The sequence below is a fragment of the Myxocyprinus asiaticus genome, chromosome 6, assembly GCF_019703515.2.
Source record: "Myxocyprinus asiaticus isolate MX2 ecotype Aquarium Trade chromosome 6, UBuf_Myxa_2, whole genome shotgun sequence".
Lineage (NCBI taxonomy): Eukaryota > Metazoa > Chordata > Actinopteri > Cypriniformes > Catostomidae > Myxocyprinus > Myxocyprinus asiaticus.
This window is the reverse complement of record NC_059349.1, coordinates 36035528-36057957: the sequence shown is the minus strand read 5'-3', so window position 1 is coordinate 36057957 and position 22430 is coordinate 36035528. Positions and strand designations below refer to the sequence as shown.

The 22430-nt window shown below is 43.3% G+C and overlaps 1 protein-coding gene across 4 annotated transcripts in view; it reads right to left on the bottom strand.

Annotated features, from left to right (window-relative positions):
* The window catches only part of LOC127442213 (astrotactin-1-like), a 481722-nt gene that overhangs the window by 323289 nt on the left and 136003 nt on the right, over positions 1-22430 (bottom strand). For all 4 annotated transcript variants that reach the window (XM_051700073.1, XM_051700074.1, XM_051700076.1 and 1 more), the window contains 2 exons: positions 13015-13161; positions 7568-7735 (listed from right to left, as the gene is read on the bottom strand). In XM_051700073.1, the coding sequence (XP_051556033.1) occupies positions 7568-7735; positions 13015-13161 (315 nt within the window). The remainder of the gene's footprint in view (positions 1-7567; positions 7736-13014; positions 13162-22430) is intronic.

Genomic DNA, 22430 nt, shown 5'->3' with positions numbered 1-22430 from the left:
AAATGTATCACCATTCTTTTAGATGTACTGTACCTGGGCGTCTGTTTACTATGTTTTGCCTGAGAGTAAGAACTATAAAACTTAATGGATCAATCTTGGTTTACAAACTTTTTTGCAATCTTTAGGTGCAAAATGCAGCAATGGAGCATTAAAATTGATGATGCAAACAGAAAAACTTCCACCCACTGCATAGAGATGATTCATCAATGTGGCTGAAATTTTCATTGTAATGGGGTGTTGTACTTCTGCTATTTTGTAATAAATATGCCAGAGGGAAAAAAAAAAATGCAGTTGGAGGATGTTCAAATTTGATCGTTAAAATTTATATTTATTCTGATGTTATGAATGTTGTAATAATTTTTTTTTTTTTTTTTTTTTTTTTTTTTTTGTCATAGAGGGAAAGGGTTTCTACTCTAATATGGTGTGCAAAAACATAATATTTGACAAACTGCTCAATTTGGATCTACTGTATGGCTCTGGCCAGGACCCTTACACACCAATTCACAATATGTGCAATAAAGAGTTAAAGCCTTTGTGACTTACTAAAACAGGACAACTGAAGAGTTACTCAAAATAAAGAAATAAATAGAAATTTTAAATATTGTACTATTATACTACTATAAAATATATTTCACTATTATTTATTGTACAATGTTGACTGTTGTGAAAAATCAAAGCATGGGGTAAAATACAAAATGTAAAATAAGGAACACATATGATAAATAAAATAAAATAAAAATAACAGAAATACAATGTTGGCATATTCTCACACCTGTGTTCAAGTATTCGCTAATTAACTGTATTTAGTACATACAGATGCTCCCATTGCATTTATCATACTTGTAGGAAAAAAGGTAAATGTCCACACACTGATATTAATGCTTTGAGTGTCATTTGTAAGTTTGCTGAATTGTGTCCTGTACCTGTACACAACTTTACATTTACATTTAGTAATTTAGCAGATGCTTTTATCCAAAGCGACTTACAAATGAGGAACATAGCAAGCAATTTGTCATACAAAGCTCAACAACATCTGCAGTGTTGTACTGCCAAGTTTTCAAGATGGCTGGTGTAGTATGGGCGCTGGCACAGAAGAAAGAGACAGATATATATATATATATATATATATATATATATATATATTTTTTTTATTTTTATTTTTTTATTTTTTTTTGTACAATAAGTGCAAGTTCAATAGAAAGTGCAATTATTGTGGATTGGTTAAGTGCTCGCAGAACATATGTGTTTTCAGCTGGTTCTTGAATGTTGAGATGGTATCAGCAAATCGTGTGAAGGTTGAAAGGTCATTCCACCACAGTGGAACAGAGAAAGTGAACGATCATGAAATAGACTTTGAGCCTCTTTGTGATGGGACCACTAGGTGTCGCTTGTTCATAGACCGCAGAGAGTGAGTTGGAACATAGACCTGTTAAAGTGAACTGAAGTAAGTGGGTGAGGTTCCACTGGCTGTCCTGAATGCCAGAGTCAAAACCTTGAATTTGATGCGGGCAGATATATGTAGCCAGTGGATTGAAATCAAGAGTGGAGTGACATGAGCCTTTTTTGGCTGATTGAAGACCAGACGCGCTGCTGGACCATCTCCAGTGGCTTAATTGTATTAGCCGGGAGCCAACCAACAAAGCATTACAGTAGTCCAGTCTTGACATGACCAGAGCTTGGACCAGGAGCTGTGCAGCATATTCAGACAGAAAATTTCCTGATGTAGAAACAAGTTTCCTGATGTACAGCACGAATCTGCAAGATCGGGCGGTTGATGAGATGTGGGCAGTAAAATTAAGCTGGCCATCTACCACCACTCCCAGGTTCCTAACTGTTATGGTTGGTGTTAGTGTAATTGAACCAAGATGAATAGTGAGGTTATGGTCAACAGATGGGTTGGCTACGATCACGACAATTTCTGTCTTGGTAAGATTAAGCTGAAGGTGGCGTTCCTTCATCCAGGCCGAAATGTCAGAGAGGCAGGCAGAGATACGAGCTGAGACAGTAGGGTCATCAGGTTGGAACGACAGGTAGAGCTGCATATCATCTGCATAGCAGTTGTAGGAAAATCCACAGCTTGGGATGTGCATGTATTTCTCCATATGTCTAACAATAACATTAGCTGTAAAATGAGAACAAAAAATCTGGAATAATCTCCTCAAACACAGAAGTTACAATAAGTAAACACAGAAGTTACAATAAGTTGAAAGTGGTAGGGAAAATCAAACTATAGCAAAGCCAAGATCATGTATTAGATTCCCAGAGAACAAAACTGATCAAATGTACACCTTGAATGCATGTTAAGTTGCTTTTGATAAAATAATCTGCCAAATGTCTAAAAGTAAATAGCTGTATTATTGCAATAAATACAGTGCCTAAAGAAAATCATCACACCCCTTTGGAATAGTCACTTTACAGGTTGAAATCAAAACCTGTTTTTTTTTTTTTTATTATTATTATTTATTTATTTATTTATTATTTTTATTTTTTTAAGAAAAAAAAATTCCAGCTTTATTTACAAATTTTGCCTCACAACATTTAAGTAATGAAAAAAAAAAAAAATGCAACAGTTCCAAAAATGGATACAAGATGAAAAACTAGAATAGAAGTGTTTGAAAAATGATCATACCCCTGTATGTAATACTTTGTAGAGCTACTTTTTGCTTTATTGACAGCCAGTCTGTTTGGATATGTCCAAAAAAAAAAAAAAAAAAAGCTTCGCACACCTAGATTGGGGAATATTTGCCCATTATTCCTTGCAGAATTGTTTGAGTTCAGTCAAATTGCAGAGTGAGCGGTGATGGACTGCTCTTTTCAAATCTATCCACAGGTTTTCTATTGTATTTAGGTCAGGGCTCTGACTTGGCCACTCAAGGACTTTGACCTTCCTATGCTTAAGCCACTGTGTCATTTTTTTGGCTGTGTGTTTAGGGTCATTGTCATGCTGAAAGGTGAACTAACTGCCCATCTTCAGTTGTCTAGCAGAGGGCCACAGATTTTCCACAAGAATTTGGTTGTACATGGCAGCATCCATTTTATCTTCAATCCTGACCAATTGCCCAGTCCCTGCTGAAGAGAAACACCCCCACAACATAACGTTGCCACCACCATGCTTCACAGTAGGTATAGGATGTTCTGGGTGGTGTGCTGTGTTTGGTTTTCTCCAAATATAAAGCTTGCAGTTCAGTCCAATTTTTGTCTGCCATGTACACCCAAACTCTTGAGGAAAATCTGTGGATTTTCTATAGGCTCTGAAGCTCCATGCAGCAAAAGTTTGAGTGCACCTGCTAATTAAGATCCAATTGTCCTTGTATGTAAGGATGTAGTTTCCAGTCTCTCATTTACACATTACAAAGTCCCTCACACCACACAGGCGAAGTACACTGCCATTATAAAGGGGTTTGCCCTTTTTCCTCATTCATATGCACACTTCAGAGGATCTACTTTATGGCCAAGAGACCATGTTGATGAAGAATGTTGCCCCTCATCTTTGTTGAGCCTTGTAATGATAAAATCGCATAACCTATATAAAAAATATTATAACGCATCCTTGGCTCAGAAAACCCTATCTCTCCTTGGTTAAGGCATTCCACTTGATCCTGCACTGCCTAATTATGGCCCAGCCTACAGTAAAAAAAAAAAAAAAAAGAAAATAAATAATAACTAAAATCCAGGTCACTGTAATCCCAAACCCTGCATTACAAAGATTCATAGCCAAGCATTACTGTCCTCACAGCTCTCGCTCAACTTAGCATGCATTACTTAATAGTGCTCACTCTAGAGAAACACCTTCAAAGAAATCTGTAAATGATACGACAGATGAATCAGAGCTAAGTCCCTCTTCACTAACTCATGCTCTTTAAATAAAGCTATGTTACAACTGGAGTTCGATGAAAGCATTAATTTTACACAGCATGGGCTGTGGGATGGGCACTCCTTCAGTTGGGGAAATGAGAGATTATTTTTGTATTAATTAGGTACAGATGCTGACTAATTATAGTAGGGCAAATTATTGTAGTCTTCTGAGGTTGCAAAAACACATTTCTTTTCAAACTGCGACAATGTAGACATGACAATGATGGACAAATTGTCTAAACTGTCATAATTTCTAACAAGATTCCTTTATTTTAATGTGAAAAGGACTTTACGATAACTAAATATTATTTTCTTCTCACAACGCATATGTACAGGTGCATGGATGTTAAATGTCTTCCTCAGAGTGTGTGGCAATGTTTCTTTTTATTTATTTTTTTTCTCAAGAAAAAGGACTACCTCATTTATAAAACATACGATCAGATTTGATCCTAAATTCCATGGATTTGATCCTAAGTCAAAAGTGAGGAACAAATCAGTATTTATGAAATTTCTTTTCATCTATTAATTCTTCAGCCTCTTGTCTGCTGTTGTTGAGGACATAAATTAAAACGAATACAGTGCAATAAATGGAAGAGCGAGCAGAAGAGCAGGAAAGTATGTAGTTTATACAGAACACGAGTGCCATGTTGGCAATTCATATTACATAATATGTAAAAGAGCATTTAAACCAGAATTAAGGACTTGCATCATGGGCATCACTTTGTTTTAAAAAGTGGGAACAGTATTGGGGTGGGGAGGAGGACTCATGAATATTGATTAGGTTATGTGAAGATAATGTCAAATAATCTTTTGCTATTATGAAAAATAGTCATTCTTCATGACCAAATCAAGTGCTCCATTGATATTTCCCATAATTAATATGGTAATTGATCTGTACATCTAACACTCTCAGTACTAGAATTTTGTTAGGATAAATACATAAATCAGTAAGCTTTTGTTAGAAATGTCTGACAGATTGGTCTCATGGAAAAGATATTACCTTTAGTACAAGGAGATCCAGATTATAATCCAGCCCTAACTTTTTAATTTAATAAACAAAGATTGCATCTGTATGTCAGTGGATGTATATCATGAACCAGCGCTGGATCGGCACTTATTATAACACACACAAATAAAATGGAAACTCCTACTCAAGAACTGGAGATATTTCTTTCCATATGTATTAGACACTTACTTGACGAAGGCTATTTCAAAAAGTGGTAGGGACATGTCCCACCAGTCCCACACACGCCTGTGTGTGTCAACAATATGGACATTGGTTGAAGAATGGTGCGAATGAGGAATGATTTACAGTTAACGAGGTCAATAAATTGATTTATTGTTGATGATAAAATTGAAAAACTAATGATGAGTTGCTGAACAGGCCACATTATATGGGCAGAAACCGGGAGCTGCACTCACTCTTTTAGAAAACCTTGCCAACTGCACAAGAACACTCCATATGAATGAATGAGTAAACACAAGAATAACTTGCGCATGCGCTTTCCTTGTATCCTGTCTCACCATATTATGATATCTGTGGGCGTTCTGTAAGTGGAATCTGTGCGCTTGTTCACATGCGCATGATTTTAAGAAGAATTGCATTTTTTAAAGTGGGATGCATTTAGGAAATATTTTTTCATGCGTACGGACATTTTATAAATTGTTCGTAGGAACATTAAGGAAATTGTTGTACATTCACATTTAAGATCATTCTATGAACATCTTTATAAATGAGGCCCAAGCCTCTAGATAACTTACCAATAATAAATAACTATTATCCTGGCACAGTTGGCCTAAAATTTATATGCCTTTTTTTTTTTTTTTTTTTTTTTTGTGGAATGTATAAAATGAAACACCCTCACAGAATGGGTCAACCAAAATGTGATTAAATATATATATATATATATATATATATATATATATTATTATTTTTTTTTTTTATAGAATAGGTTGGTCCTACGTGGAGTGCTTCAGCTCAGGTGGCCAAAGGGTGTGCCCAGCTGGAATAGGTTTTTCTCAGCCAGAACAAAAACCAGAGGGAACATACAGGTGCATCTCAATAAATTAGAATGTCGTGGAAAAGTTCATTTATTTCAGTAATTCAGCTCAAATTGTGAAACTTGTGTATTAAATAAATTAAATGCACACAGACTGAAGTAGTTTAAGTCTTTGGTTCTTTTAATTGTGACGATTTTGGCTCACATTTAACAAAAACCCACCAATTCACTATCTCAAAAAATTAGAATACATCATAAGACCAATAAAAAAAACATTTTTAGTGAATTGTTGGCCTTCTGGAAAGTATGTTCATTTACTGTATATGTACTCAATACTTGGTAGAGGCTCCTTTTGCTTTAATTACTGCCTCAATTCGGCGTGGCATGGAGGTGATCAGTTTGTGGCACTGCCGAGGTGGTATGGAAGCCCAGGTTTCTTTGACAGTGGCCTTCAGCTCATCTGCATTTTTTGGTCTCTTGTTTCTCATTTTCCTCTTGACAATACCTCATAGATTCTCTATGGGGTTCAGGTCTGGTGAGTTTGCTGGCCAGTCAAGCACACCAACACCATGGTCATTTAACCAACTTTTGGTGCTTTTGGCAGTGTGGGCAGGTGCCAAATCCTGCTGGAAAATGAAATCAGCATCTTTAAAAAGCTGGTCAGCAGAAGGAAGCATGAAGTGCTCCAAAATATCTTGGTAAACGGGTGCAGTGACTTTGGTTTTCAAAAAACACAATGGACCAACACCAGCAGATGACATTGCACCCCAAATCATCACAGACTGTGGAAACTTAACACTGGACTTCAAGCAACTTGGGCTATGAGCTTCTCCACCCTTCCTCCAGACTCTAGGATCTTGGTTTCCAAATGAAATACAAAACTTGCTCTCATCTGAAAAGAGGACTTTGGACCACTGGGCAACAGTCCAGTTCTTCTTCTCCTTAGCCCAGGTAAGACGCCTCTGACATTGTCTGTGGTTCAGGAGTGGCTTAACAAGAGGAATACAACAACTGTAGCCAAATCCCTTGACATGTCTGTGTGTGGTGGCTCTTGATGCCTTGACCCCAGCCTCAGTCCATTCCTTGTGAAGTTCACCCAAATTCTTGAATCGATTTTGCTTGACAATCATAAGGCTGCGGTTCTCTCGGTTGGTTGTGCATCTTTTTCTTTCACACTTTTTCCTTCCACTCAACTTTCTGTTAACATGCTTGGATATAGCACTCTGTGAACAGCCAGCTTCTTTGGCAATGAATGTTTGTGGCTTACCCTCCTTGTGAAGGGTGTCAATGATTGTCTTCTGGACCACTGTCAGATCAGCAGTCTTCCCCATGATTGTGTAGCCTAGTGAACCAAACTGAGAGACCATTTTGAAGGCTCAGGAAACCTTTGCAGGTGTTTTGAGTTGATTAGCTGATTGGCATGTCACCATATTCTAATTTTTTGAGATAGTGAATTGGTGGGTTTTTGTTAAATGTGAGCCAAAATCATCACAATTAAAAGAACCAAAGACTTAAACTACTTCAGTCTGTGAGCATTGAATTTATTTAATACACGAGTTTCACAATTTGAGTTGAATTACTGAAATAAATGAACTTTTCCACGACATTCTAATTTATTGAGATGCACCTGTATGTGTTTTGGTGCTATTGGTCATCTCAGGCTTTTTATGTGAGCTGTCTGAAGAAGAAATCACATTAGGGAGACTCTGTACCTGAATCTGGGTCACACTGGTGCTCACAGGGGTCCAAGAGGCGACGGCCACACAGATCATTGACCCAAGGACCACTGGCATTCTGCTGGTAGTATAGCAGCACCTGAGCTGGATTCAGCCAATCAGATGCATCCAACTGGCTGCCCTGCAGCAGAACGAATCTGGAGCCTGGAGGAGGAAGGAACATGAAGAATCAAAGAGGACATCACACAAGTATGTGAACTATATTACTGAGCTCTGCCATGGTGTACCACCATAACATAAACACAGTATGAACCACAACCTAGAAACTACAAATTTTCCTTAAAATGCAATTAACTTTTTTGCAAAGCTTTGAAGCATAGTAAAATCCTTACACTGAAAATGTATGGCTGAATTTGTATGCATTATGGGCTTTTATGTTTCACAGCTGCAGTTAAGACACAATAGCACAGGTAAAATCATTGCAATTGGAAGAGTGCTGTTTTCTGCACAATCCCTCTAAATATTTCACAACCATGGGCACTGCAAAGGGGCTCACAGAGACAATTTTATTCTGTTAAAATCAAGTTTTATCAGATTCATTTTGACATCAAGTTTTACTCTTTAATACTGTTAGACAGTTCTAGACACATCTTAAATTGATCTGATATTTTTTTTTTTCGATTCAAAGGGGAATTGTGAATCCTTCACAGTCACTGTCCACTTAGACGTCTGTGTGAATGTTAATCTACCCTAAAGCAGCAGACCCCATACAAAAGAGCGCTGCATGAAAGACAAAATGACAGATGAGCAAGGCCAGTCATGATCCATCATATCGCCCAAACTCTAGAAATGACGCCTGAAAATGCCAATGAGCTGAAAGAGACAAAGAGAGAGACTGATAGTGAGAGAATAGAGGGTATAGGTGAGAATAAGAGCTGTGCAATATAACGGTATATACTATGCAACAGTAAAAATGTGTTTTACAACACAATTGAAAAAATCATACACCTAGCAAAACACTATAGCCTACTCAATAAAATATTCCATAGATGGGCACTTCCTCAAGCCATTGCGGTGTGACACATCATCCATCGCTTCCAATATAGAGACTGTGTATCTATTTACAATTACCAAGGAACAGCACAACTTGGTACATTAATAAAGAATTTAACAGATGAATGGTTGCGTGTATATACTGTATCGCCTATAATAAAATTGATAGTTCCGAATCAAAATTCTGATTGGACAAGCCACATTACAAGTAGCTAAAAAATGACTATAAACCCACTGTGCATTCTATATTAAATCTGCAAGTTGCTACATTGCAGTAAGAATAATGAACTATATTACTTGGTGAAAAAAAATAAAAAAATAAATAAATAAATAAATAATTTGGATTATTATTAGTGATACATTTATCCCGCGGGAAATCACTGTAGCGAATAGCCTGTTGTGGTTTAATGCTTTATTTTACAACACCTTCAACAGTACCTTATCCAATCATATTTATAATGTAGTACTATTTTAAGTCTTTTGTGTTTAACTCAATAATGTAAAGTAGGTGTATTTTTATAATAATGTCAGACTTGTTTATTAGTTATTAATAATTTTACATTTTAGTTTGTGTTTATCAAGTTGCAAATAAAGATAAAAATGTATCAAATAAGATAAAGTACCTGTTATCTGTGAAGTACTTAATCACTGAATTATACAGTTATGAAATATATAAAATATTTTGGGTTAAAGGAATATTCCGGGTTCGATACAAGCTCAATCGACAGCATTTGTGGCATAATGTGTCAGGATCTCTGGTTGATCTGGTGGCGAGTCATTCTGTTATGTCGTGCTTCCCGCTTTCCCCACGTGTCTTTGTTAGTTTGTTATCCCATGTGTTTGCAGTTTGTTGGGCTCATTATCCTGATCAGCCACACCTGTCCCTTGTTTCCCTTCCCCTTTATAACTCTCTCGTGTTTGATGTCTTGTGCCAGATTGTATTGTGACTTACCTAGTTACTGTTTGGTCTCTCTTCGGTTTGTTTCCATGTGTTTTCTGTGCAGCCCTCAGTCATTCCTCCTCTTCATTGACTTCTTTGCCTGTTTCAAGCAGACTCACCCTGCTCACCTTTCAGCACTGGTTCTCCTGGATTCCCATTCACTTCATCGTCTGTTGGTTTCCACCTCTCCCATGTGTCAGCTCGCTGGTGTCTCCAGGATGGATAAATTCCCCTCAGCCCCGCGCGTCAGCTGTGCTTGCTGAGCAGATTTTGTTTTTACACCTTAGATTTGAAACCCCTATCTATCCTCCAGAAAGAAACCGTTTCTGTGGTCAGCCCATTCCCAGGAGGCCTTTGATAAGCTTAGATCCTTGTTTACCTCAGCACCCATTCTCATTTTCCCTACTCATCTCGTCGTTTCGTGGTGGAGGTGTATGCATCAGAGGTAGGCATCGGGCAGTCCTCTCACAATAGTCTCCTTCGGATGGTTTGACTCAGCCTTGTGCCTTTTTCTCTCTCCATCTCTCACAGGATGAACGGAACTATGACATCGGCAATCGGGAGCTGTTGCCGGTTAAGCTGGCCTTGGAGGTGTGGTGCCACTGGTTGGAGGGAGCAAAGGAACCTTTTATGGTCTGGACAGACCATAAGAACCTGGAGTACATTTAATTGGCTAAGAGTCTGAACTCCTGGCAGGCCTGTTGGGAACTTTCTTTGGGCGGTTTGATTTTTCCATCTTGTACCGGCCAGGTTGTTCTCCTGGATTCCCGTTCACTTCATCGGCTGTTGGTTTCCACCTCTCCCCTGTGTCGGCTCGCTGGTTTCTCCAGGACAGATATACCGTACTTCAGCTGTTGCCTTCTCTGCTCTTCACAGTGCTGTTTTAGTTGACTTTTTGTTGTTTATTGAAATTCATTAAAGCACTGAAAATGATCTTTCTCTGGGTCCTTCTTTATTTTGACTCATCCCTCCTTTTCTTTTAAAAAGCAAAATCTAGGTTACAGTGAGGCACTTACAATTGAAGTGAATAGGGCCAATTTTTGGAGGGTTTAAAGGCAGAAATGTGAAGTTTATAATTTTATAAAAACACTTATTTCTGTTAAAACATGTATTATTAGAGCTATAAAGCTGTCTAAATCACATTTTTACAGTTGCTTTAGGGTTTGTTGACTTTACACCATCATGGCAACAAAGTTGTAAAATTGGCTATAACTTTACACAGAAAAGGTTAGTAAGATATTTTATCACACTAAAATCATGTATATACACATATTTTACATCTTGTGGCTATACTTTTAACCCTTGTGCGTCAATAAAAAAAAGTTACTCAGAGATCCTTAGAGGACAAAAATGTCCGCACCAAAAAACTGCCATAATATTATATATTAATATTATTTTCCACTTTAATCTTTTTGGATTATCACAGTCTGGGATATGTCAATGATTAACAACAACACTGATTTTGATGCATTATTTTTTTTGTGCAGTGTCAGATAAAAAAAACACTCAGGGCCTTAGAGGACAAATGTCAGCATCAAAAAGCTGCCATAAAAATACATAATATTATTTTCCACTTTCACTGACATAGATTTTTTAACCAACATCAGTTCTGATCATAATTACCAAATATTCATTCATTTTCAGGATTTTAAACCTTTAAATGCCAGTTTGTTTACATAATGCCACTGTTGTTTTTAACACACACACATAAACACAAATTTCTCAATACACACATGCAAAACACTCTGACATCCATACCAACACACCCACACAATTTTAGCTGCATCATTTATTCAATTGGCCTACAGTGCTCTATAATACAGCAAACAGAAAATAGGGAGGGGAACATGTATTTGCTCCATAGGCTAAACATGAGAAACATGGTGCCATATGGTGAAAAATATTAAACATTTTAATTCTGAATAAAAAGAATGAAAGCATACTATCATAGAATTCATGATTTTATGCTTTAACGGCATTGGGTTTCAATGGGGACATTTTTGTCCTTAAGGTCCTGAGTGTAACTATTTTGTGTACACAGTGTATAATAGATGTATTATAGGAACTGAGGTTGACATATCAAACTTCCCCCAAAAATACACACCTTTGGCTAAATGTATGCCGTTGGCATTAACACACAAATGATCGAAAAAACTAAACAAAAATGAAAAAGACAAAAATGTCCCTAAGGTTGCACAAGTGTTAAAACAGTGAGAATTTTAATGTTTACGGATTGGCCCCATTCACTTCCATTGCAAGTGCCTCACTGGAACCCAGATTTTTGCTTTTTTTTCAAGAAAAGGAGGAACAAGTCGAAATACATTTTTGTGGTAATCAACATTATGCCACAAATGCTGTTGATCGAGTTTAACTTGTATTGAACCCGGAATATTCCTTTAAAATTATTAGATTATATGAAAATTATTATATTGTGAAATTCGCTCTAAAAGGTGGTAACCTTTCATTTTTATCTTAAGGAATTATATCTACTTGTAATCTAACCCTTAAAATTTGTTTTATTGGTGTAACCTAATATAAAGTATTCAGGTTGATTCAATGAAGCTAAATAATATTTTTGACACACTTTATATTAGGTGTCTTTAAGTATGATGTATTAACATCAAAATACAGAAAATACATGCTGTTTTTACAAAATTCTCACAAGATTCACATTTGCTGCTACTAAGGTTTAGGAGTAGTGGTTGCGTTAGGGGTAGGGGTCAGGGTAATGATTTAGGGTAAGGGTTGGGGCAGGGTTAGGTTTAGGTTAACAGTGTAGCTACAGATGTAATTAAATGCAGGCACTTTAAATGTAAGTACAATGCAACAACACATATGTACTTAAGTGCATTGTATCAAATGCTTAAGTACATAGTAGTTAAAGATACCTAATATAAAGTGGGTCCAATATTTTTTTAGTGGGTCCAACCAGTTAATTTAGATGTTACCCCATGAAGCACATTTTTTTTATTTTTTTTTTTTTTGTGCTTTTTTTCTATTGTACATTCATATTATATAATAAATTCATAATATATATTATAATATATTCATATTATAAGATTTTGGTCATACCACCCACCCCTAGTAGAAGAGAGAGAGAGAGAGAGAGAGAGAGAGAGAGAGAGAGGAGAGAGCTTGAACTGTAGTCTTGGCCTGCAGGTGCAACATTAAATTTCAATAACAAGCTCATCCAATACAAATGGAATTTCGGTCCAAACCACAAACAAAGAACCCTTGGGGAAATGGGCTCTCTGCTGTTTGCATTTGTACAAGTGTGTATCTGTGTGTGCGAGGGATACCATGCAATTGTGTCTCTGACCTGGCCTGATCGTGCTTTGATGCTTTCAGCATCACAGCTGTTTGGCTTTTCACTAGAGAATCAGTGTGACATTTGCCTTAATACAGTAAAAGTCGTGGGGGGTAGCGAGGGGGCTGATGACCCCCCACTGTTCAAGGGCTGGACGGCAAGCAGAGTGGGTGATAAGATTACCGTCTGCAATTAGGTGCTCCGGAACGTGAAGAATGACTCGGACATTGAGGCTGCAGGAGAGGTGAGACGTGCAGACGAGTCCGATCACACAGCTTACAACACTGATCAAAGTTAAGGTGGTCTTGTTGATAGGGCTACGCGGGGAACCTGGGGAAAAGAGAGAAACAGAGAGAGCACACTAAAAGAGCGATGCTGTAAGCCTGGGAAGTTCACATTTTGATGTGTACCTCTAGAAGGCACAAGGGAGGCAGTTAAAAACAGCCAACATCAGGGTTGGTGGTCCATGAAAGGAGCACTGGATCAAACCAGCCAGCTAGAGCCTGGGAGCTGCAGCTCTGACACATATACAGTGCATCCTGAAAGTATTCACAGCGCTTCACTTTTTCCACATTTTGTTATGTTACAGCCTTATTCCAAAATGGATTCAATTAATTATTTTCCTCAAAATTCTACAAACAATACCCCATAATGACAACGTGAAAGAAGTTTGTTTGAAATATTTGCAAATTTATAAAAAATAAATAATACAGTGAATACTTTCCGGATGCACTGTAGAGCGGTGGAAAGATAATGGCTTACCATTTGAAGGCTGCTATTTTTTTTTATGTTTAATTTTTGCAAGTGGCAAAACATGAAGAAAGATGTATTTATTACCACTTTTTTATTATACAGCCAAACTGGTTTGGTGTAGTGCCTGTTAATCTGTTAAACATATAAACAAGGTAATAGTGACTGCTAGCTTTGAATGAATAGTATAACCAGTAGCATAGAAACGATCTGAAAAGTAAGGGGGCACATTGTAAACCTTATCAGCCTGGTTCATGAATATTAATTAGGTGAAATAATGTTCACCTAGTAGTTCTACCTGGTTTGTTACAAAGCAGTTAAATGGGTCCTAGCATATTAGAATTGCAGTACTAATCATTTGTTCAATAGACTGCCAAAGTAACTGGTTGGCAGAGGCTTTTACTTGGTCTTAAAGGTATAGTTTACAAAAAATAAAAAATAAAAAATAAAAAATCTGTCATCATTTGCTCACCCTCTTGTTGTTCCAAACCTATATGACTTTGGGTTTGGTCAATGTCAAACCCATTTGACACAAATTCTGTGAAACATAAAATGAGGTGTGAGGATAAACGTTAGCCAAAGTCAATATTTACATTCATTCCATCTTATTTTATATACAATGAAAGTGAATGGTGACTGAGACCATCAGTCCCTAACATCTCATTTCGTGTTCCACTAAGGAAAGTCATGTGGGTTTGGAACAAAATAAGGGTGAGGGTGATGACAGAATATTCATTTTTGAGACAGCAAACCCTTTAAGGCTGTCATTTTATGTGGTTACAAATTTTTCTTAGCACTGCACACAAAATGGAGGTATGGATTTTGAAATGTCTAAAAGTGGGGTTATAATAGTTGCTACACCACTGAGTATACAACAAGGAGACACACAAGTAGAAAAATGCACTTGCTCACAAATAAATTAGGACACAATGGTGATGATCAGATACTGTATTGTGGACCTCCCCCACTTTGTTAGTCATAGTTCATTTACACTCAGTGACATTTTAAAGTTAATAATATCTCAGGATAAATCTGTGTCACATGAACAATTTGCATGCAGAGGTCTGGCAAGCGAAATGAAACACATATGAAATGAAATAAGATGATACGATGAAGGTCAAAATATTGTACATTTGATGACAATACATTAACAATGATAGCACTGTGTAATTACATTGAACATGTTTGTACATTCTCTGAAAGTATAAAAAAGGAGTCACCCTGACAAATCACTTCCATAGTGTTAACACAGCACATACAAAAGGAGGAACTCCCATTTTGCAATATTAAAGCATAGATACTAAGTGTAGATGTTAGCTGAGAGATTTCACATTATTTTAATTTGTTTTAAATAGAAGGTTGACTTTGAAGAAATGAAAAAGACAGGATGATAACTACATAAAAATCATTGATTTAAACATGTGCATGCATCTGCCAAGATACTGTATGCAAAAATAAAATAAAAATAAAAATTACAAAAGACTAAAAAAGTGGTTGGATCTTTAAAAAAATAAATGTTATTCTTCTGTTACTCAGTATTCCTCAAAAATCAATAGTCATCTTTGGGAATTTCAGCATTTTGTCAGTCTTACACAGGTAAATACTACCATGTCTTGCCGTTATAATAACAAATTACAGCTAAACTATTTTAAAATAATTAATTTTAGATAAGAATATAATTTGTCTTTTTGTCCCTGGGCAAGAGAGAGAGAAATGGGAAGTAAACACTGTCCTGTCTTTAAAGCGATAGTTCACCCAAAAATTCTATCACCATTTACTCACCCTCATGCCATCCCAGATGTGTATGACTTTCTTTCTTCTGCAGAACACAAACATCCCTGGTTATGTATGTAACCTCGGTTCCCTGAGATGTAGGAAACGAGACATCGCGTCGCTGACGCTTATGGGAAAAACTCCTTTTCTCTGATTTCTGAACTCCTATTGGATCACGCCAATTCAGATGCAACTATCTATCTTTAACCAGAGAATGAATGTCTAAGGCATAGCCGAGACACAAGTATATTAATGTATTTGTGTGGAAAACACAGTAAATATATATTCAAACGGTATGGCCCTAGTGTGGCACCGCTTTACTTTCGAATGAGATATTGCATGTAGTGTAATTAGGCATAATAAAACACAGTATAAACGAAGTATGACGGTGCTTAACATGAAGGGCCGAGTATTGCATTGTTGAATAGAAAATGCTAAGCGGACCTAGGAGAGCACAGGCACGTGCGGTCCGGGAGCAAGGTGAATTTATCGAGTTCTCGAAGCGGACCTTAGAACACAATGAATTAATGCTGCTGCACAGACAATATCTGTGAAACCACCGAATTCACGTCAAGGTTGTAAAATCGTGCAAAGGTGCTGGGCGAAGCCCAAACCACCGCCAGACAGATTTCTTGTATGGAAACATCATTTTCCCACGCCCAAGAGGCGGCCATACCTCTCGTTGAGTGGGCCTTAATGCCAATAGTGCACTGGCTTCCCTGAGATTTGTATGGCAGTGTTATTGCTTCAACAATCCAATGTGACAGTCTGTGCTTTGAGACTGGCATGCCTTTCGAGCAACCTCCGAAACAGACAAAAAGCTGGTCCGTTTGTCTGATCTGGCTCATGCGGGACACATAGGTGTGTAGCGCTCTGTCTGGACAGAGCATATGAAGGAAGCGTTGCTCTTCCGACTGGCTGGGAGGGGGGTAAAAGGCTTGTAAAGTGACTACCTGCGCCTTAAAGGGGGTAGAGAGCACTTTGGGAATATAACCTTTTTTCGGTCTCCACGTGGCTCTAGATTCACTTGGACTAAATTCCAGACAAGAGCTGTGCATTGAGAATGCCTGCAGTTCCCTATCTGTCACTCACTCGACGTTGGTGTCGATGTAGTGACACTAGGGGTCACTCTTGGGAGCCCGAGACACCTCTGGTCTTTGATAAAAGGCCAATGAAAATTGGCGAGTGGTATTTGCATGCCACTCCCCCGAACATACGGGTATAAAAGGAGCTGGTATGCAACCACTCATTCAGATTTTCTCTTCGGAGCCGAACGGTCATGCTCATTGAGCTGAATACTACTGTTCATTCACCTGCTGGATCTGACGGCGCATTTCAGCGGCTTCTCCCTCCTCTGCACTGGTGCACTGCAGAGAACGCCCCTGGGCGCTTCGGCAGAAAAACTAGAGAGTATATTTTCTGAAAGAGCATTTTTCCCCTCTAAAAGAGTATATATTTCTCTAAAAGAGCGCACACACGGAACGTCTTTTTAAAGACGCGTCTTTTTAAAGATGCTTTTCCGATTGTGTGTTATTCCTGGTTGTGCTCGTTATCTCTCGCCTTCTAACGGTCACGATCACTGTCTTTCGTGTCTGGGCACTGCTCACGCGGAGACAGCGTTCGTGGATGGTCACATTCTCATTGCGAGAATGTGTCCATGGCAACGTTGCGGTCGCGGCTCGCCTTCGTAAGGAAGCGAGCCACCCCAGAGGCTCCCGCCTCGGTCCTTTTACCCACGGGTTTGAGGCCAGCGCGGCTAGCACTGGGGGCGATTTGGGGACCCCAATGGGACCGCCTCCGCCGGGTATCCCCCGCGGAACTCCCATCCCCCAGCACGCTCGTCTGCCCCGATCGGGCTTCCGGGTGAGTCCGCCGGCTCGTCTCACGGCGAGTTCGACCTCTTATTCGGAGCCCGCGAAAGTGATGAGCTCTCGAGCGCAGCATCGGAGAGCGGGCTCGTCCAGTCGGAAGCCTCGGCTGGGCTCCTCCCTTCGGGGTCGATCGCCCAGTCACAGGCTGACGCGGAGATGACGACATGCTTTCCCGGACAGCCGCGAGCGTCGGTTAGAGTGGATTTCACCGCTCTTCCCTGAACCCTCGCGGCTCTGTGATTGGTTCCTGGGCTCGCGGCGCCGCTCAAAGCCACGCCCCGCCCCGTTCCTTTCTTCCCGGAAGTGCATGAAGAGCTGACAAGATCGCGGGAGGCACCTTTTACTGCCCGGTCCCGATCTTTTCAGCTTCCCCGCTCTCACTACCCTCGATGGTGGGGCGGCCAAGGGTTATTCGGCAATCCCCCGGTGGATAAAGGCGCTCGCGGTGCACCTATGCCCGCAGAGCGCCGCCACCTGGCGTGGGTGCCCAAAGCCCCGTCCAAGGCCTGTAGGTTTACGTCGTCTCTGACGGTCGAAGCCTACGGCGCTGCTGGACAAGCCGCCTCCGCCCTGCACGCCATGGCTCTCCTGCAAGTCTGCCAAGGCGCTAAAGGAACTGCACGAGGGTAGTTCCGCCCCGGGATTGATGCAGGAACTGCGCTCGACGACCGACCTCGCTCTCCGAGCGACGGAGGTCACGGCACGGTCTCCCGGGCGGACGATGGCCACACTAGTGGTCCAGGAGCGCCACCTTTGGCTCAACCTGGTCAAGATGGGTGAGGCCAACAGGACATGATCCCTTGCTGCCCCCATTTTCCAGGCGGGCCTATTCGGCGACACTGTCGAGGACTTTGCCCAGCAGTTCTCGATGGTAGAGCAGTAGATGGGTGCTAGCCGGCTTGTCCTGCCCCGGCGTGGCTCAAGATCCCCCCATCTACTCATCGCCGAGGGCGTCCCCCTGCGGTGACTGCACCGGCTCCGCCGCAGCCCGCCCCTCCGGCCCGGCCCCGGCGTGGAGCCCACCGCAGGAAGCCGACGCCACCCGTCTCACAGCCGGCACCGAAGAACCCACGGAGGTCTTCGAAGCGCCCCTGAGACGGGCGACCCAGGGACAACGAAACCCGCTGCTCTGGAGCTGGTAAGCAGATCTTCTTTTTGTTACCTCTTGCATTTAATTGCGCTGCATGCCCAAGTGGCTGCAGTACTCAAGAGCTCCGCAAGAGTGGTTTCCTTGTTCCCTGGGTCACATATTCGGTGTGTACGGCTGGCATCACGACCACCGTCCACCACTCCATTTGGCAGGTTGGCGCTCCAGCGGCGGTCTCCCGCCCTGAGCGCCCAGCTGTGGCACAAATCTGCCCCCGATGTGACAGTCTCCACGGGTCATGAGGACAGGCCTCTTCCTCCCCCGTCCCAGGCTGTTTCGGGGGTGGTCACAAGGAGCCAGGTAAGTGCTTCGATGTCCTCTGACTCAGCACGGCCACGATGGGGTGTGGCACCTCAGGCTCCGCCCCGCCGCGAGGCCCCACCCGCCGGTACATCCGATGACGTTGTCCCTTTGGTCCCCCTTGCGCGGAACTCGGGTGCATGGCTTGCGCTTTCCAGTCCGTCGCGAGGGCTGGTCCGGACCGTCCGACTCGGCTGCACGATTCACTTCGCTGGGCATCCGCCCAGGTCCAGCGGTGTCCACTTCACCTTGGTGAAAGATGGAAACGCTGCTACCTTGCGCGGAGATCGCTACCCTCCTACGGAAGGACGCGATAGAACCTGTAGAAAAAAAAAGAAAGCCCTCCAGCCGAGATGAAGAGGGGGTTTTACAGCCCCTACTTCATTGTACCGAAAAAAGGCGGTGGGTTGCGGCCAATCTTGGACCTGCGAGTACTGAACCGGGCCTTACACAGACTCCCGTTCAAGATGCTGACGCAAAGACGCATTCTAGCGAGCGTCCGGCATCAAGATTGGTTCGCGGCGGTAGACCCGAAGGATGCGTACTTTCACGTCTCGATCCTTCCTCGACACAGACCCTTCCTGCGGTTTGCGTTTGAGGGTCAGGCGTATCGGTACAAGTCCTCCCTTTCGGCCTGTCCCTGTCTCCTCGCGTCTTACGAAGATCGCAGAGGCTGCCCTTGCCCCGTTAAGGGAGGTGGGCATTCGCATTCTCAACTATCTCGACGACTGGCTAATCCTAGCTCACTCTCGAGACGGGTTATGCGCACACAGGGACCTGGTGCTCTCACACCTCAGCCGACTAGGGCTTCGGGTCAGCTGGGAAAAGAGCAAGCTCCTCCCGGTTCAGAGCATCTCTTTTCTCGGTTTGGAGTTGGACTCAGTCTCCTTGACGGCGCACCTTATGAACGAGCGCGCCCAGTCGGTGCTGGCCTGTTTGAAGGCGTTCAAACAGAAAACAGCGGTTCCACTGAAACATTTTCAGAGGCTCCTGGGGCATATGGCGTCCTCGGCGGTGGCCACCCCGCTCGGGTTGATGCATATGAGGCCGCTTCAGCACTGGCTCCAGACTCGAGTCCCGAGACGGGCATGGCGCCACGGGACACACCGCGTGGCCATTACACTGGTCTGTCACCGTCTTTTCAGCCCTTGGACCGACCTCTCGTTTCTACGAGCAGGTGTTCCTCTAGAACTGGTCTCCAGGCGCATCGTGGTCACGACAGACGCCTCCAAGACGGGCTGGGGCGCTGTTTGCAACGGGCACGCAGCCACCGGCCTCTGGACGGGTCCGCGGCTGCGTTGGCACATCAACTGCCTCGAGTTACTGGCAATTCTGCTCGCCCTGCGGAGGTTCCGGCCGTTGATCCAGGGCAAGCACGTGCTAGTTCGGACAGACAGCACGGCAGCAGTAGCATATGTCAACCGCCAAGGCGGTCTGCGCTCCCGCTGTATGTCACAACTCGCCCGCCGTCTCCTCCTCCGGAGTCAGCAGCACCTCAAGTCGCTGCGAGCCACTCATATCCCGGGCAACCTCAACGTTACAGCGGACGCGCTGTCACGGCAGGTTCCCCGCAGGGGAGAGTGGAGACTCCACCTTCAGGTGGTCCAGCTGATTTGGAGTCGATTCAGTCAGGCACAGGTGCACCTGTTCGCCTCCCAAGAATCCTCCCACTGCCCGCTCTGGTACGCCCTCACCGAGGCCTTCCTCGGCATAGATGCGCTGGCACAGCTGGGCCCCTGGCATTCGCAAATATGCGTTTTCCCCAGTGAGCCTGCTCGCACAGACCCTGTGCAAGGTCAGGGAGGACGAGGAGAAGGTCGTCCTGGTAAGCACCCTACTGGCCCGCCCAGACGTGGTGCTCGGACCTCACGCTCCTCGTGACAGCTCCCCCGGGCAAATTCCCCTGAGAAAGGCCCTTCTTTCTCAGGGAAGGGGCACCATTCGGCACCCGCGCCCAGACCTCTGGAATCTCCATGTCTGGCCCCTGGACGGGACGCGGAAGACCTAAGCCGTCTCCCACCTGCGGTGGTAGACACATTCACTCAGGCTAGGGCTCCCTCTACGAGGCGCCTGTATGCCTTTAAGTGGTGTCTGTTCGCTAAGTGGTGTTCTTCCCATCAGGAAGACCCCCAGAGGTGCGCAGTCAGATCAGTGCTTTCCTTCCTGCAAGAGAGGTTGGAAGGGAGGCTGTCCCCTTCCACCTTGAAGGTGTACGTTGCTGCCATAGCAGCACGCCATGACGCAGTCGACGGTGAGTCCTTAGGGAAGCATGATCTGATCATCAGGTTCCTAAGAGGCGCCAGGAGGCTGAATCCCTCCAGGCCACGCCTTGTTCCCTCATCGGACCTCTGTAGTTTTTCAGGGTCTACAGAGAGCCCCCTTTGAGTTTTGCAGTCAGCCGGGCTTAAGGCACTCTCCTTGAAGACTGCCCTCCTGACTGCGCTCACTTCCATCAAGAGGGTAGGTGACCTGCAAGCGTTCTCTGTCAGCGAAATGTGCCTGGAGTTCGGTCTGGGCTATTCTCACGTGATCCTGAGACCCCCGACCGGGCTATGTGCCCAAGGTTCCCACCACTCCTTTTAGAGACCAGGTGGTGAACCTGCAAGCGCTGCCCCAGGAGGAGGCAGACCCAGCCCTGGCGTTGCTGTGTCCGGTGCGCGCTTTGCGCATCTATTTGGATCGCACGCAGAGCTTTAGACTCTCTGAGCAGCTCTTTGTCTGCTTCGGTGCACAGCGGAAAGGAAGTGCTGTCTCCAAGCAGAGGATCGCCCACTGGCTCATTGACGCCATAACTATGGCATGTCTCGCCCAAAACATGCCGCCCCCGGTAGGGCTACGAGCCCATTCTACTCGTGGTGTAGCGGCTTCTTGGGCCCTGGCCAGAGGTGCCTCTCTAACAGACATTGCAGAGCAGCGGGCTGGGCAACACCCAACACCTTTGCAAGGTTTTACAACCTCCGGGTGGAACCGGTTTCGTCCCAGGTAGTGGCACGCAACACAAGCGGATAAGCCCGGGATAGCCGGCCGGGTGTATCGCTTGCACATAGCGCCTTCCACCTCCTTTTGAGCTGAAGACGTGCGCTGTTAATTCCCAGTAGTGTTCACAAAGGTTGTTCCCTGGTTGACTTCCTCCGAGCCCTGTGGCAGTCGAGTTTTCGGAGAGACTCGCTGCCGGCCCAGTACACGCGCTAACTAAGAGCCCGGTTCTGGGGTAGGTGCTCCGCATGTGGCGGTTCCCTGTAAGGCTAACCCCATGCGATCTATATCTTCCGCTAGTTCGTTTCCCTACTGGCAAACTGCGTCTTCCTTGGGCAGAGCCCCTCAGTCTCCATGTTGTAGTAACTCCTCCCCCATTGGGTAGGATCTACCTTGAAGGCTCTCCACATGGTTGGAAAGACCATGTGATGTATTCTTCCACTTAAATATCCCCCCTCTCTTGGGGCGAGGTGTGGTCTCCGCGGTGTCCTCCCCTTGGGAGGGACACCCCCCGACTAGACCTGGCGGCCCAGTCGGATAATCCCCCTTCTTTTTTAGGGAGTGGAAAAAGAGAAGGGGAAAGAGGCCATGACTGGGTTAAGCCTGTCTCTATCTCTGGGTAGTCGACTTGTCCCCAAAAAGGGCCGTTTGACACTCATAACTGTGTTGGGGGAGGTTACGTGTCGACCTGGTGTGCTGGCTATGAGGCACACAGCAAGTCTGCCCACCACACACCGCCAGTTCACGTAACACAGTTCAGCCTTGTGGCGTTTTGTATAGGG